Source organism: Lissotriton helveticus, chromosome 3_1, assembly GCF_964261635.1.
Source record: "Lissotriton helveticus chromosome 3_1, aLisHel1.1, whole genome shotgun sequence".
Classification (NCBI taxonomy): domain Eukaryota; kingdom Metazoa; phylum Chordata; class Amphibia; order Caudata; family Salamandridae; genus Lissotriton; species Lissotriton helveticus.
In genome coordinates, this window is record NC_136061.1 from 1495315218 (window position 1) to 1495332703 (window position 17486).

Here is a 17486-nt window from a genome sequence, read left to right on the forward strand (position 1 = left end):
CCCTCCTCTCAGTCACCTTCGAGCACCTCTTAACAGGTCATATAGGGCTGGAGGTGTCAGGGCTGCCATCCCGCTGCGCCTCTCCAATGCTGCGGGGTATCTGAGCTTTGATGCAGCATCGGAGTCAAGAAGGGAGGTGGGTGCAAGCTGTGCTGGCGTTAGGGAGGTGCGACCGGTGCCCAGCTAAAATGACGGACAAATGGCATCCGTTAAAGAATCCTTCATGGACAACGGACAGGCGCCCCCAATGACTTCCTGATGGCAGAGATCAAGCCGTTTGTGGTGGATGGAGCTCCCTCGTCACTCGCCCCGAAGTGGAAGGACTGGATTCACGACCAGGAAGTGAGAGCCATCACAGGCACCGGTGCTTCAATAGAGCTGATGGCCGCCCACTTATACAGAAACCTCAGTCCATGCCCACAGCTGCGAGAAGCAAAGATCTGTGTGTTTGCATATGGGGAGAATGTGCCCATCCCGCTCCTGGGGTGTTTCAAAACCAAACTTCGACCTGAGCATCCCCACCACCGTGTACATGACAGAAGAAGGGAGCGGCATGCTAGTCAGTAGCTATGCAGCAGAAGAACTGCGGCTAATCTCCTTCGCCCTCGCCTCCAGGAAGAAGACTTGATGGACATCATGGAAGAATTTGATGATGTCTTCCAAGGAATAGGGTGTTTAAAAGGAAAAGAGGTCTCTGTCCACATCAGTCCAACCGGTGGTGCTGAGGCACCAACGCCTAGCGTTCCACCTAAGGCAGAACGTCGAAGATGAACTGGAGGTGCTTGAACGGCAAGGAATTATAGAGAAGGTCAGTGGGCCCACTCCCTGGGTATCACTAATCGTGGTGGCCAGAAAGCCGAAGCAGCCAGGCCAAGTCCGCATCTGTGTTGACATCCGCCTTCCAAACGTGGCCATTAAGCAGGAATGTCACATAACCCCCACCATAGATGACATCCTCAGTGAGTTAAATGGTGCTGTATGGTTCTCGAAAATGGACTTACGCTCAGGGTACCACCAATTGCCTCTACATCTCGATTCCAGATACATCACTACTTTCTCCTCCCATGTAGGCCTGAGAAGGTACAAGAGGCATAACTTCGGGATTTCGAGCGCCGCCGAGGTGTTTCAGAACACCATTAGAGAAGTCCTGAGTGGGCTCCTAGGAGTCCTTAATGTCACCGTCGACCTGCTGGTCTATGCCACGTCCCTGGAAGATCACCATAAAAAGGCTCTGTGAGGGTGTTTCAAAGGATCCAAGATGCCGGCCTCACGTTGCACAGAGAGAAGTACCAGTTCCTGCAAAAGAAAATCAGCTTTTTCTGATACACGTTCTCAGACAAAGGAGTAGCCCCAGATCCGGACAAAGTCCGTGATATTCAAGATGCCCCGGCACCCTCCAACGTTTCTGAAATAGGAATTGTTAACTTCTGTGGTTGCTTCATTCCAGACCTGCCCAATGTCATGAAGCCACTCAGAGAACTGACGAAAACTGCCACTGCATGTTAGTGGGGGCCTGACCAAGAACAAGCCTTCAAAGACAGTAAAGCTGCCCTCTGGGCGGACACCGTGCTGTCATACTTCGACCCAAGCGATACAAAAGGGGATGATGGACGGAGCGTTTGAGCAAATCAAACACTCACCCCCAGTCAACTGATCTGGGTTTAATCCATCACCATTCTTTAGCCCACTCAGCCACCCCAGTTCAGACATGGCTATATGCAAATCAGTCTGACCCTGTGCCTCATGGGAACAGTCCAGCCCGAACTGCCAAGCCATGTCTTCCCTGGACCGGAAACAAGCATCCTGGGACCGGTTTCGGATTCATAATCCTCATCAGCCAGGCTATCTTGAATCCAGTGGCCAAGTGAGCAAGGGACTCACGTCTGAGCATACCCTGCCACACTTGGGCGAACAAAGCGATACAAAAGGGGATGATGGACGGAGCGTTTGAGCAAATCAAACACTAACCCCCAGTCAACTGATCTGGGTTTAATCCATCACCATTCTTTAGCCCACTCAGCCACCCCAGTTCAGACATGGCTATATGCAAATCCTTTTGTATCGCTTGTATCATCATACTTTGACCCAGCATGGCCCACCAACATTGCTGTTGATGCCATCCCCTACGGCCTAGGTGATGTACTCACTTAACAGCAACGCAATGAAGAATGGGCCCCTGTAGCCTATGCCAGCCGTTTCCTGATGGAAACCGAGCAGCGCTGTTCGCAGATCAAACGGCAGGCTATCGCCATCCACTGGGCCTGCAGCACTTTCTGTCAGAATCGGCACTCCTCAGGATCTGGATGATGCAAATTATATTCCACCTCCCGACATCCCCAAACTCTAACCATAAATGTACAGAGTTTAAGGGTGATCAGGCGAGGGACGGGGAAGGGTAGGAACAGCGGGGATTTGAACCTGAAAACAGAAAACAACAGGATCAGAAACACAAGATACATGCAGTCTACTCTCATATGATCTCGCTAGTGGATTTCGCATACCTTAACTACCAGATGTATCCGCACACTCTCATCAGACCTTCTATCATAAATAGAGCGTGTCAAATCTGGTACAACCTAATGCACAAAAGATCAAATGTTTAGCATAGTCATACATCAGCAGGTTTCTATTACCAATACCCTCCTATTGTGTACCCATTGGCTCACCGGTTCTAACAGGGAAGGTACTCAAAAATAAAAAGGAAATCCTATAGGAAACGGTAAAAGAGTATCAAAGATGATGTCTTTCCTTCTGTACCATCCGTATACCTTAGAGAAGAAACCAAGGCGGGGCTTCCACGGTGTATATACCGTCGCCCAGTACTATTTGTCAACAAGGTAAATCAAATAGGAGAAAACAGGAATTAGGCATTCCGCGGTTACGTCACCGCTGCCCTCAAAGTAAGTGAATAGACTTCCGCGGTATTGGTACAACCGCCGCTGTGTGTTACACTGAAGAAAAGGCATCCGCGGTATCGTATAACCGCCGCCGTAAAGGATCTCGAAAGAAAAACAAAAGGAATCCCAGGACGGGCTGTCGCGGTTACGTCACCGCCGCCCACTGAAGAATGAATCAACAAAACAATCAGTACAGGTAAGTGTCAAAGTTTAAGTAATCAAGAAACCTGCCGCTTCTAGAAAGTGTCTGAACGAGACACTTTTCTTTTCAACAAGGCATCCACGGTAATCACCGTGACTACCGTCCATAAGTCAGAAGGTGCAAACTCACCCTTGTTTCGGATATAGGAAAAAAGCCGACGTCCCCGTGCTCCACAACAACTTGGAAAAACGTCTAACAAAGAATTATGCACGCCCGTGAATGCGTATTGGTCATTTAAATAGCACGTGATGATTCACCTCTGGCCCTCTGGGACTTGTAGTCTCTAAGCAGGCGCGGTCATGGGCGAATCCTGACACTTTCATATCTACATGTATGGCCACCCGTTCACAGTTTCCACAGACCACAAGCCTCTCATCCCCCTCTTTCAAGGATCCGCCTCGAAGACCCCCAAAGGATAGAAAAATGGATACTCCAACTGCAAAGATATGATTACCGAGTAGACTACAAACCTGGTTCGTCCAACCCAGCAGACTATCTCTCGAGACACCTGAGGGCTGCGACCAAAGCAGAGGAGGAAGAAGCTGAAGAAACCGAAGACTATGTCCGCTTTGTGGCCAAACAGTCCCGGCCAATGCCGATAACATTCAAAACGCTGGTTGAAGCCACACAAAATGAGGAGTGTCTGCAGTTAGCCATCTCCGCAGGTCTAGCAAATGACTGCCGACTATCCAGACCAGCATGGCCACACGGACAACCCCAGCGAAAGACTGGTTAGAGTGGCTGATGAGTCAAAGAAGAGCTGTCCAATGACAGCAGCGGATGCCTTTTGAGAGGTCCACAACTAGTCATTCTGGCGAGCCTGACACAGCAGGCAGTGGATCTAGCACACCGAGAGCACCAAGGCGTGGTAAAAATGAAAAGTAGGCTGAGAGCAAAAGTGTGGTTCCCGGAATGGACAAGATAGTCGAACAGGCTGTCAAAACATGTCAATGGTGCCAAGTCTCAGGCCAGCCAGAGCGACCCGCACCTGTCATCACAGAAGCAAATTCACAACAACCCTGAGAGTGCGTCAGCATTGATTGTGGACACTTGCCAGATGGACGCTACGCTCAAGTACTCCTAGACGACTGCACAAAATACCCTGAGATAGAAATCGTAGGAAGCCAAATGGCTGGGGAAGTAATCACCAAAGTGGAAAAAATCATCGCCACACATGGGATCTTCGAATTGATAAAGACGGACAATGGCCCACCATTTCAAGGACAAGAATTTGCTGACTATCTCGCATCCTAGGGCATCCGCCATCGGAAAGTAACACTGTGATGGCCTCAAGCAAATGGGGAAGTTGAGCGGTTCATGCGCACCCTCAACAAAGTCATCTGCATTGCTCCTGACGAAGGAGCGCCCCTAGAATGAGCCATATACAGCTTCCTAAGGGAATACCGTCTGACACCTCATCTCACGACAGAGAGAGCACCAGGTCCTGCAAGCATGGGCCGAGTAGTACGAGACTCTATTCCCCATCACCAGACATGGGTCCCTTCACCCATTGACAGAGCTCGAGTCCTAGCGAAAAGGACCAATACCAACGTCCGAGCCAGTACAAACAGAAAAGCGAAGGCAACAAGCATCCGTGAAGGAGACAAAGTATATGTCAGAGACAGACATCCGGGGAGCAAGTTCCACCTCTCGTTTGAACAATTTCCATGTACAGTAACTCACCAGAGAGGCACGATGGTCACTGCCTGGAAAGGTGCGGAAGAACTTACACAAAATGTATCCTTCTTCAAGAAAGTACATGCCGGGACACCTAAACCCCCAGTTTGAAGAAATGAAGAGGCAAGTCCAAGCCCGAGTACAGCGGAAGATGGTGACACCAGTCTGAGGAGGATCCCCGTGGCTGTCCCGAGCATGCCAGGCCAAGAGTCCCCATCTCCACAAAGAGGTCCTGAAGGCGAACTATCCAACTCCCCACCGAGATCTCCAGGCATCTGTGCCCTGGGAGAAGGAGTTCCGTCTCCAGTCCCATCCAGAGAAGAGCGTTCCCAGTATCACCTGTGGAGCAATCCTGCCCCTTCATCTCGCCTGGCAGGATTCTTCGTGTGATGGTCCACAGTCACATGGGAGGCTGGGACCAAGAGCTGTGTCATGTAGCGGAGTGGGACTCATCCTGAACTGGTAACAGATTTTTTGATGTTATGGTATTGTGTTTAATTTAGTTGAAGAGGAATGTAATGTTCTCAAGTGCTCGGTGACGGTCCAGTTCACCTCCACACTGAGCGTAAGTTTAGACGTTGGCACATGACACAATGTGCCGTTATAAAATAAAGAGGCGGGGCCCAGCGGCGGTAGTTGGGACCGCGTTGCAGAACGAGTCACTTGTGTCCCGCTCCTTATTCATGCTCACAGCGCGTGTATGACCCCTGCATGTGAGCATTTTACAGTATGTCCGGAGTAAGCTCTACCCGGTCTCAGTGCTTCCATCTGTTTTAAAACGAAAGCGATCTTGGAAGGCACTGCATCTCTTTTGTCAACAGAAAGTCTTTGAAAAGCAGGTATGGCTGGATAACAGTCACTGTCAAGCTTCATCCTGACACATAATTAAAATCATAATTATGAATCTCCCTGTCCTACCGGAGTTTTAAGAAGCTCACGTCTAAGACGTGTGTGCCGACCTGGCACCCACCATTGTTTAATTGAAAGTGCGGCATGGAGCTAAAGAAAAACGACGTTTTCAAAAGAGAATATGTAGCCTGCCATTGTTTAAGTGAAAATGTGGGCGAGATTAAGTAGAGCGTGCACTAGAAGCCATGGGGGGGGGAACAAAGGCACACGGAGTTAACGGCGCCAGCATCCGAATAATGAAGCACAGCGTCTCTGCAGCGAGGGGGGGGGAGGCCGGGGGAATGGAGCATATTAGAAACAGGGCTCGAGTCGGGGTACCACGCGGGTGGACGGCGTCCCTCCACTTATTTTAACGGGTGCTCAATAACCTTAAACTGCAACTGAGTGCAAGCCACCTTTCGTGACGTCACTTCCTGTGGTGACGTCAGCGTACCCCCACTTATTTTTTTAGGACTTGTGCCCTGATTAGAAAGTTATATTGAAACGTCCATAAAGTGGTCACTAAGTCGCTGCCCTGAGTTTGTAAACAAGAAGAGGAAAAGTAGTCCCTAAACGAATAAATAAATACCTAAAGTGTAAGGATGTAGAAGTTGGTCGGTGCTGCACTGGAGAAAAACAGAAACGAGAAGGAGGGATTGACAGCAGATTGACCATTGGCAAGCAAGTATTTGTAAAGGACAATAACCGAGACAAATAAAAAGTGATCAGCAAGCAATTGGGTAAGTTCTCTTCCTAAAGTATACACAATAGGTCGCTGAGGGACAGCGCAAGCGTTGTACGCTCGACCTAAAAACTGGCATGTTTCTGGAGCAGAACAATTGGGATTTGTTAATAAGGCTTGTTCCCAAAGGACTGTAAGAACACAGGCTGTCTCCTACCTGCTTCAGGTGAATAAAGGAAGTGTTCTGATGCACAGGAGAATGAGTGGGCCCCAGTAAAACTGCAAGAGTCTTGCATAGTATCACTGAATGCAACGTCATTGTTTTGTGCCAATCTGAGTTATCCTGTGTGTAAAACACTTTGTGTGTGCATGTCTGTATTTAGACAAAAAAAAATTAGAAATGAATCCTAAGAATTCTTGGACAATCGTGAAATTAATGAAAAATTAAAATTGTCAAAATATATGTTGAATAAATGCAGGATTCTCTGTTATTATGCAGCAACGCCCTCACGCCCTACCTACATGTGTTGGGCCCTGCCAAACCATTCCCTATATCTTACGAAATTGTGCTATCTCTTGGCAAGTGAACTTTCCAAGGGTTAATGTAACACCATTGTAAAGCCGTCTGTTTAGCAGGAGCCACTTCTAATACAACGTGAACATTAATGAATCACTATATAATATTCCATATGGATAAAATAAAACGTGTCCCACAATCTATAACTAACTTTATAGAGCCCTAATTGATTGTTTCGTCCATCTCTGATTGAGACCTCAAAGGAATAAATAGCATCACAAAATGAAAAACAATCCAAAAGGCATAGCATGCATTTGCTTCTCCAGCAGCACTCTTATTTAAAATAGTATCCGTTTCAGATAGTAGTCCTATTGAAATATTTCTTCCAGAAAAAAAAGTGTTCACCATTTTAAGCAGCTACGGCACATTCTCACATTAAAGCAGAAGCTAAAACTTTGCTGTAACATCAACTTCTTCGCACTCACGGTAAACAAGTAATCCCCCGTTTCATGAGAAGTATTTCAGTGCAGTGGTTGCACAGTGCTGCTGTGAGAGACATTTTCCGCGGACTGGCATTGTCGCCATGGAAGCGGAGACTTTTGTGCGACGACATCACCATGGGAACACAATCCCTTCCCTTTTTTACTGCATTGTTTGTAAGCTCTTCTTCTCTCTCTCTTCCTGCCCTGTAGGTTAACCTGGACCTGACCGCGCTCCTTGACAGTGAAGATAAAAAGTCCAAGAACAAAAGGGGAGTCCTGCCAAAGCATGCGACCAATATAATGCGATCCTGGCTTTTCCAGCATCTAATGGTGAGAGAAGTGGAGTAGTGTGCACTGGGGCGTTAACCCATTAACCTGTCATTCTAAGGTGGGATGTTTACTCTTTGGCGACCAATATTTTCTATTGGTTGCGGCATTGACATATTAGTCCTGGTGTATGGGGTAATGTAAATGTGGGGCAACTCCAGTCCATTGAAAATAGATTTGTGAGCTGTATTTTATCAGTTCCGAACTCGGTATCCACCTATATAGGCCTTGCAGAATTTGGTTTAAATGATCTAACTGATGTCGCCCAGCTTGCCCCCTTACTATTATGGGTTACGATTTGGTGAACGACTGCTTAGCAGTAGATAGAAATATATTAAACAGTCTTTTCAACAACTAGGTCAAATTGATCTTTACACTAATCCTTCATCTCTGCCTTGTCCAAAGAACATGTGGAAACCCTTTTTATTGATTATTTATTTAAAGAACATGAACAAATGGTTTAAAATCTGCAAATGGTAATTGCCCACTCTAAATTGATTACAACTACGGGGTTGGAGCCATATCTAGTTTTAATTCGTAATTTTCAACACATGTATTATCGGACCAGGTTTACATTGATTTATACATTGTATGCACCTTTCCCACACAGGGTTCTTGGTTCAGGTCCCTCCCTAGATGCCCCTGCAATAATTTGGCCACAATGTGCACTACATGTCATTTTGTCCTATTTATAAATCTGTGCGAACAATTTGTTTACTACCCATTGTACGGTCTGCAAATATCAGACACCATTTACCTGCTATGTGTTTTTTAAAGCATCTTGGCGACTCGAAAATATGATGTGCAGTGTTGAATTACATTAGGAGTGCATTGAGCATCAGGCATGGGCAAAGTGGGCCCTGGCCCAGAGTCCCAGTCTTTCAGGGCCTCACCAAAATGGAAGCTCTTCATTTAGTGTGATTTCAGTGTTTACAGTGGTATTCATTTACTATTAAAATGTAGTATTCATTTAGTATGCATGAAGACTAAGTAGTATGCCCACAAGCCGAAATATGCAAATGAGGGAATACTAGTTCTACTCAACTACTCAACTACCCTTCAAATACATGATGAACACTTCAATTGATTGCTAAAAGAAGACTAGTAATATTCTAGAAGAATAGTATTTGAAGCTTAGTAGTATTCTGTTAGCATTTATTTGCAGCTCTTGTGCTATTTCAAGAGCAAAATGAAGGGTAGTCTCATTGATTGTGACCACTGTTTGAAGACTAGTGGTATTCTTTGTGAGCAGTATCTGAATACTAACAGCAATGATTGTGAAGACTCAAATAAGACTAGCAGAATTTAAAGTGAATGGTAATTGAACACTATTGTGCTATTTCAAGAGCAAAATAAGGCTAGTCTCATATATTGTGAAAGCTAATTGAAGATTAGTGGTATCTTTGTGAGCAATATCTGGAGACATCGCTCAAAATGGAGATCATGATGAGCTGGTCTCTTATCTTCACGGACTAATGCATCTACTGTAGGAGTCTATAAATGACCTCACTGCAACGGGTTCAAATCCCAATCCACTCAGCCTTTTATCCTGAGGTTGATAACATGAGTACCATTGAGTTGGGTAACAATAAACATCTATTAATCAGCAACAAGATACCTGTTCCCTGAACGTGTGCATTACAAATGTACATGTTATGTTAGGGTAAACACCAGTTAAAACTTAAAAATAACTAAACCATTGGTGCCAGATAATCTGTGATTGGCCCATTCAAAGTGGAAGGGTGGACCCTGATTGGCTGGCCACAAAAATGAGAATGTTGGGTCAGCCATCTCAATCCTCTAATCCTGAAAGGGGAAAAAAACATGAAAGGCCACATAGGGGTCAGGATAGGCATGCCTTTGCGAAACCTCACTTTAATTCAAAACAGGTAAAAACAGAAAATAAGAAGATTGGGTCGCAGGTACCCCGGTATCAGTGCCTGGTACTAGGGTACCCAGCGCAGTAGCCACTGTGGTACCAATAAAACGTTAAAAAATAAAATACAAAACCCTACGGTCAATCACCACTTTGCATATGCGAAAGACAGGCACCATCATATCATGGAAGCCAACAACAGGACAGGAATTCCTACCATTATACCCAACCCAGCATTTTACCAGAGGTAGCCAACATATCATGCATGCTCATATATGGCCAAGAATGACCCTTTTTGTGACAGGGCCAAAGTTTTCCAAAGTTTGGGTATCATGCAATGGTTGACAAGGAAAACCATTATGTGCGGGTCAGCATATCACCAGTGTTGGCAACGGGAGCAACACTACTCCCTCAGGCACTCGACAAAGCCTTCAATGTTTTAAAAGATTACCTTTTACTGCTGCCACGAAGCCAAATGGTGCTCCAGGCTGCCTTGCTTTTCCCCTCACATGGACGGCAGCAGTTCCCCGATTAGTACTCCTGGGAGAAGTGGACGTGAGTCCTTTGAGTAGACTGCAGGAGACAACTGGGAAAGAATCACACGGCCTGGGGTAGGGTTTGAAACAGAAGAGCATGAGAGCAGCAAGCAGGAGTGGGAGTGCATGGATAACTGGACACTGCAGTGGTGGGAGACCTTGTTATGTGAATGAAAGCACGAGGGACTCCACAACAGTGTAAACATTTAGAGTATTTCTGATAGGACGATCAGGAAGAATGAAGTAAATGAGAATGCTAGCAGCTGAGGTACAATATGAGTTAGCATACACAAATCTGTATTGGTTCATCTATTTAAACTCAATAATATTTGGTGTTAGAACTTTCTATGTTGAAGTCTCCACTCCAGTGGTAGCTGCTTTCAATCGAAAGTGGTAGGGCAGCGGATATTTAAAAAAAGAAAAAAGGACTTACCTGCCGCTGTCCAGTTTCTTCCACGAGCGCAGCCCAGCTCCCAGACTGCACACCCTATCCTGAAGCTGCTCTCATGCTATTACCCAGCATGACAGCATCACTAGGATTGGCCTGAGCGGACTGGTTTAACGCTCACTAAGGCATATGAGTCTGTGGCTTTTCTCTACCTGTAAATACAGCACAGCTGGGTTAGAGAAATGTAAGTGTGCATGTTGGTTTGGCCATCCTAGGTTGGCCAGCCAAACCACCAAGCGAACTAAAAGTGCCCATCACTCCTTCTCCCTGCTATTGTTCATAGAGGATGGCCCTGCCGTAGACTCGGGCCACTTGGCCTAGCTAAGGAAAAATACAATGATAAATTGTTTCATTATCATCTTTTTTTTCATCTGCTGGTTTTTAGCATTGGGAGGGGGGAACGCTGTTTTGCCACTACGGGCAGAGTTGGCATCTATCACTGCCTTCTCCTGAGCCCTGTGACTAGGTGAGATAGTCAACGAATGTGGCTACTGGCACTGGTGATTAAACCCAGGTAATAGATCATTTGAAGCGGAGCTTCTCGATGTGAAATTGAAAAAAGCACGCCGAAGTCATCATAGAGAAAGTCACCGTTCATGCATGTCTACGGATACAGAACAAGGTATGGTGGCACTCTCTCGTTCGCAGACAAGGCCCAGCCGATTGGCACTTACCCTGTACAATGTTAATGACAAGGCAGAGGACGTCCGGTAGCCACCTTGTAACTTGTGCTCTCCAACTTCCACAAGCCCCTAGACTCTTCAGTCACACACCTCAGCTCTCCATCTTTGAATGTTGCAATGAAAGGCTACTCTTATTTTGAAATGCTGCGTGAACTTTGTATTGAAAAGTGTGGGAGGTTCAATTTTGTTTCCCCATCACAGACGGCAACTGAATTTTTTCCCCTCAAATTAGCATAAGAACACTCCAATGGTTGTCAAAACTTCACTAATTATATATGCTTTCTGGTTAAACACCCTTTCATTCCTCTAACAACCATCCCTCCTGTTTGTCACTTCCTTTTAGCCACCCCATCATCAATTACTGCTCTCTGCTGCCGCTAATACTACCCAGTTCACAACACTCACTCCAGTCTATCCCTCTCCTGGCACCCAACATAGTCTCCCTTCTGTCATGGCACCATCCCGTCACCATTCTGTGATTGTGTCTTGGCACCAAAATCACCCCACTTTTAAAATGATTTGTCCCTTGTAAGTCATCCCTTCATGTAACCTCTTCTATGTCACCCATCTCCACCTGCCCCCTATCCACCCCTGCCACCTGCCCCTATTCTCAACCATCCCCATCATGCATCTCATGTCCTTTCTTCCCGCCTGTTCACTACACCTCCCATCTGTCACAAGTCTCCTTTCACCCCCCCTGTCAGCCATCAGCTTTAACATGCAGTTTGCACCCATTCCCTGCTCCCACTTGTGTGGAGTGGCACAGGGTAGTGGCATGGAGTGGAAGAGTGCTGCAGTGTGGCATTGTGTGAAATGATGTAGAGTGAGCTGAGTTAGAGTGGTGTGGAGCAGAGTGTGTTGATAGTAGTACTGCATGAAACTTAGAAGCATTGGTAAAGCCAAATGCTCTCGCATACGTGAAAGCTATTGGTTTTGCCAATGCATTTCAGTCATGTTGTACAGTAGAGTGACAGCAAGTCAGTATGGGTAAAAGTAAATACATAAAAAAAATATGCAATGCAAAAAGACAAGGAAGAAAAAACATGAGGAAGAGCACATGTATGTGGTTCATGCTGCAGAAAGGAGCTAAAACATGAAAGGAAGGGAAGCCTCAAGGGACTTTGCGTTCAGAGATTGCAAATGAGAATAACAACGAAAACAACAAATGGTGTGCTGTGGGTAGATTGTAAGCATACTGAACAGTTAACAATAGACCTGCCAGCATAGCGCTTGCGCTGTGTAAGCAACACGTAAAAAAACATTCTCACATTGTACCAGGCCTCGATTACAATGTGAAAACACTATCTCATGTGGAGGAGTAGGGTAGAACAGTGGAGAAGGAAGGAAGAGGTGGAAGTCATGAAAGATAGGTTTAAGAAGAAAGAACAGATAAAAGGGAGAGTGATGAAGGGGGGAGAGATTGGGGAGGGATCCAAAGACAGACAATGTATAAGAAGAATGAAGAGAACTGGGGAAAGCAGAGATTGGAGTGCAACAAATAAAACATGATGAGAATAAAACGTGGTAGGAGTGGAAAGTAGACAGGAAGAAAAGTGTACCTAGAGAGGAAGAGTGTAGAAGGGGACAGAAAGGAAAGTGGAAGAAAAAGATATAAGTGAAAAGCAGTTAGTAGATAGCAAACGTAAAGAGAAAGAAGAAAAGCAGGGAGAGCATGAATGGAGAGCAGGAAAGGAATGAGTTGAGAAGGGGAGTAAGAAAAGCAGATAGTGAGGGAGAGCAAGAAAGTCTATACCTCTGCTTCATAATGTATACAGTGAAAAAATATGTAAAGTTTGGTGATGATGGCTATCGTTCCTGGGCCTGCCTCACCTAATTTACAGCTTTGCTGTCCAAGACACACATAAAGTCCACATTTGTAAAGCGCACAATCACCTGTAAGGGTCTCTAGGCGCTGGGGGCCGTCGGGAAGATTAAGCGAGCTATTGCCCAGAGTCACATGGTGCTGGGCTAACCTGCCGCCGGAGCCGGGGATCGAATCGTGGTCCCCAGATTCCAGCGTCAGTCGCCCTGGCCGCGGCACCACACCTCCCATAAGAGATTCTTTCATCGTGTTAGGGGTTCCTGCTATCAAAGGAAGTTTTTGTGGTATCACAATGGATAAGAGATAATAAAGTGTCAGTCACCCAATCAGGATTAAGTTTTGGGGGAGACTCCTACTGACACTTCTAAGCAGTCAAATAAGAAGATCATGCTTTAAAACATAAATTCCCACTGCCACCTCTTTCAGAATGAAGTCCCACCTTCAACTGCATTCAGGTAGGCTCCCAAACAAACAATCATGAAGCATTAAATTCCATGGAGCCTGACCCATGTGAGTTGAAATAGTGGTGGAAAGCCACTGATGCCTCGAGGCAAAGTGTTCTTGGAAGCCTGAATCTGAAATGAGCCGAACTTTCACAAATGGCGAGGTTGTCTAGTGGTTAGAAATGCCGACCCTGGCCCATGGGGAACCAACAGTGGCATTGCCAATGTATCACGAGTCCTAGTGCAAGGAAGGAGCCAGCCCCCTGCACCCATAGCTACTGTTTGAATTGTCAAATACAGAAATAATCATGGTTCAGGGGGACACTCAGGCTTACGTGCCCTAGTGCCACTGCACCTGCTGATCCAATTGAAGCTACACCCCTGGGAACCAGGTTCAAATCTCAGCCTTTGCTTAAATCCTCTAAATCTGGTCAAATGTCCCTGTGCTGAGAAAAAAAGATGTAACGTAGTCTGTGTGTTTTTTAAGTCACTTTATGTCATTGGGCAAAGTTTGCTTTCTGCTAAATAAAACTGCAAAACTAAAAGTGTTTTCTGACAGTCATCTAGACTCTAATCACATATGGCAACAATTAAAGACTGGGTATTACTTTTGATGGGAAAAAGATTACCATCTCGTGGCTAGATAGCTCCAGGAAGTCGGGATCAATCCTGGCTTGCCACCTAGACCAAATTGAGTGGCGTAGACAAACACTTTTTCTCTCCTTTTTGTTCATTCATGCATGAGAGAGAGGCCATCTTCAAATACCTGTGTGCAGGATGTGCAAAAAAAAACACGTGTTTGATTTACTCTAATAAGAATCTAGGCCATAGAGTTTACATGACAATTTAGTTGCCTCTCAGTTCACTAACAATGTTAACAGGGAGGAGCAGGAATGTTTCGCGGATCAAGTCACTTGCAATAAATACTTTTAAATACAGTGATATCATCTGATGTTCCAATCTGAAACACTTTCACATGTTAAAGAAATACAGTATTTTTATTTTCAAGACACCGTATCATATTCTAGCATGATATGTGTTGCAGGATTTACATATACAATATTTCCCAAGCTAGACTCGTACATGGGGTTTAAGAGCCAGGCTATCTCTTGGCTCGGCTCTAGTTCGGCTCCCCTTTCAACTTGTTGGCTCGTACATCTCTACCCCAACATGCAAGTGCCTCAATCAACGGCCCATGCAGGGTTTTAAAACCCCTCACTATCATGCAAAGTCACAGGTATTTGGGTCCCATTCACACATTTTAAAAAAGAAAGTCACAATTGGTAAAGGTCACAGTGGAGAGGCGGACTCCTGCATCCACCTCTCCAAAAAGAAGCAGTATGCTCGAAGGCTGCAATTAAGGGACGGGCTCCCACCTTTCAAGCAAAGCACCGCACCTGTAAAGAATCCCAAAGGTCGAGCAGAGGTGGAAAATCACACCCCTGACTTTCTTTCTCTCCCCAGCCACACCCCACGAAAAATACGAAATAGAACAATGATTTCTCCTTTTCTCTTGAATGTAGCCCAAACATAGCTGCCAAGGTTTCAGATTGCTATGTGTGACATTTTGATTATTTCAGAGTAATTTTGAGTGACAATTCAATGACTATGAGTGACACTTTTACGCGGGCTAAATTACCTGAGCTAGCCCATAAAGAAATTTTATTAGCATAGCAAGTGCAACAAGAATATGCCATCACTCAGTTACATGCATAATCGTTTGCTAATGCAATAAGGTAAAAAAAAAATAAAAAAAGAATTCAGCCTCCTGCCTCCCACACCAGCACACAGGATGTGACTTCCCCCACGCACCAGCACCTAACACACAACCTGACTGGGCCCGGTCATGCTGCATCTGAGTGCTACCTCATTAACCACAGGGTTACTTTCCATATTTGGTTGCCACGTTTTCTTGCTACCAATAACAATGTTGTATGCATGTACGTGCTAACCTACCTGTATATTGTCACCGACTAACAGTCCTGCCAAGTATCACGCATTAGGTTTGACAATCACGCATTTCAGTGTGGTGTTCTGTATCACCGCAGTGAAATGCAATGTCACGCATTTTTAGAAACTCGTGCTGACTTGTGTGCAGGCTCTGCTGCTCCCTGGCGCTGCACAGCCGACTCACTTGCCAGCAGAGCTGACTCCGACAGTAAACAGTTAAATCTGTCTCCGTGGCTCTGAGAAGTCAGTGAGGTGCTACAATGTTACAATCTCTGCGACTGCCCTGGCTAATTCCCAGTCCTTGGCGTCATGCTTCCGCGGCGTGGCTGTCAATAAATGGACTGGCTCACTCTGTCGAAGACTCGCGGGGCCTGCTGGCCTCTCACAGCTCAGCAGAGGTTGCTACTGGCTGCTGTGGCGCGTGGGGGGATTATAATGATTGAATGTAACCTCATCACATCCGCCTGCACAGGAAGTGAGGTCCCTGGCCGTTAGAGCGGCGGGGGACTCGAGAGAGACAGTCAGTGACTAGTTGAGTACCTGCTGCCTCAGCCTGCGCATACTTTTAGCGGCCGGGCGGGGACAAGACCGTAATGGCAGCATCATCGACTCACCTGCAGTGACTCACTGACTGTCAGTCTCAGCAATGTCCCTGCGCATCAGGAAGATCGTGATCCTCCTCCAGATGATGGCGGGAGAGACAGGAGACCCCGTGCGGCTCACCAAAGTGGCCGCCGCCCACCGGCAGTGTGACTGTGAGACAGTCACAGAGAGATTTTAGTAAGTAATGAATGGCCAGGCAGCCACCACTGACGTACATTGTAGTCATGTGCTGTGAAGTTGTAGTCTTACTAAGTTGTTGTCAGACACAGTTTCAGGCAGGGCTGCTCTGTCTAGTCATCCTTCTGAGGTTTATCTGCAAGATAAGATGATGTTGATGATCTGATTTCAGAATCTGCAGGCTGCAGGGGAGGGCTGCTCTGTCTCGTGACACCTTAGGTTTTTCACTGGGCTCCTCCACCTCATTGAAAGCACTTAAGTTTAGTAGTAAAAACTTGGCCAGGCAGCCTGCTGCCACTCAGCACTGACCAAGTTGTAGTGTGCGTTGTAACTTTTTGTTGTCACACACTGACACACACAGCGTGGAGCCGAGCGCACGCACTGCAAGATCTTTAATTTCAGACACAGTTTCAGGTAGGGCTGCTCGGTCCCGTCATCCTTCTGAGGTCGGCTTATCTGCAAGATCTGATTTCTGAAGACCGTGGTAAAACCTGCGGGCCGCAGGACTGCTGTCTCTCCTGACACACCTTCTGAGTTTTTTAATTGCTTGGGCTCCACCTCATTGAAAGCACTTAGTAGTAAGGACTTATTGGCCAGGCAGCCTGCTGCCACTGACTATGTAGTGTGTTGTTGTAACTTACTTGTTGTTAAACTGTGACACAGTTGCTGCTCAGCAGCACACTAGTTTTTCCTGTGCAGCGGCTAAGCCACACAATCATGCCGGGACGGTGTTTGCTGTGGCGGCAGTCCTTCCAGCAAGGTGCGGCCCATACAATTGCTGCTCCTTGAGTCACCTCACAAAGTAAGTTGTGCCTCAGTGAGGTATCTGTCTTTTCTTCAAAATGTGCTTTAAATTTTATTAATAGTGCTAGCACCCCGCCAGTGCTGCTGGTCCAATTACTTTCAGCTCCAGCGACGTTAATTCAGCACATCTCACGCGGTCAGTGCCTGCCAGTGTCTCTGTCATAGCTGTGACAGCCCATAATCTGAACACAAATGTGTTCAGGGAGCTCTCTGTTTATATGGGCAGTGTGTGGGCTCTGCATTCACATTACGATATGCTATACAAATTATTTCATAACTTGTTGCAAAGGCCTGCTTGGGATTTTTTTCAGCAGTGACACTAGCGAATTTATACCCAAAACCATTCCATTTGCTGATCCTACCTGCAAACTGATAGTTTCTTTCTACGATTCCACGCTGCTGAAAGGCTGAGGTGGAGGATTACAATTTCATCACTTACTTGTTGAGATATATATGCGGTCCGTGACTGCAC

At 46.2% G+C, this 17486-nt stretch overlaps 1 protein-coding gene across 2 annotated transcripts in view; it reads left to right on the forward strand.

Moving 5' to 3' along the window:
* The window catches only part of PKNOX2 (PBX/knotted 1 homeobox 2), a 3383295-nt gene that overhangs the window by 3335942 nt on the left and 29867 nt on the right, over positions 1-17486 (forward strand). For both annotated transcript variants that reach the window (XM_078683923.1, XM_078683924.1), the window contains one exon: positions 7556-7675. In XM_078683923.1, the coding sequence (XP_078540049.1) occupies positions 7556-7675 (120 nt within the window). The remainder of the gene's footprint in view (positions 1-7555; positions 7676-17486) is intronic.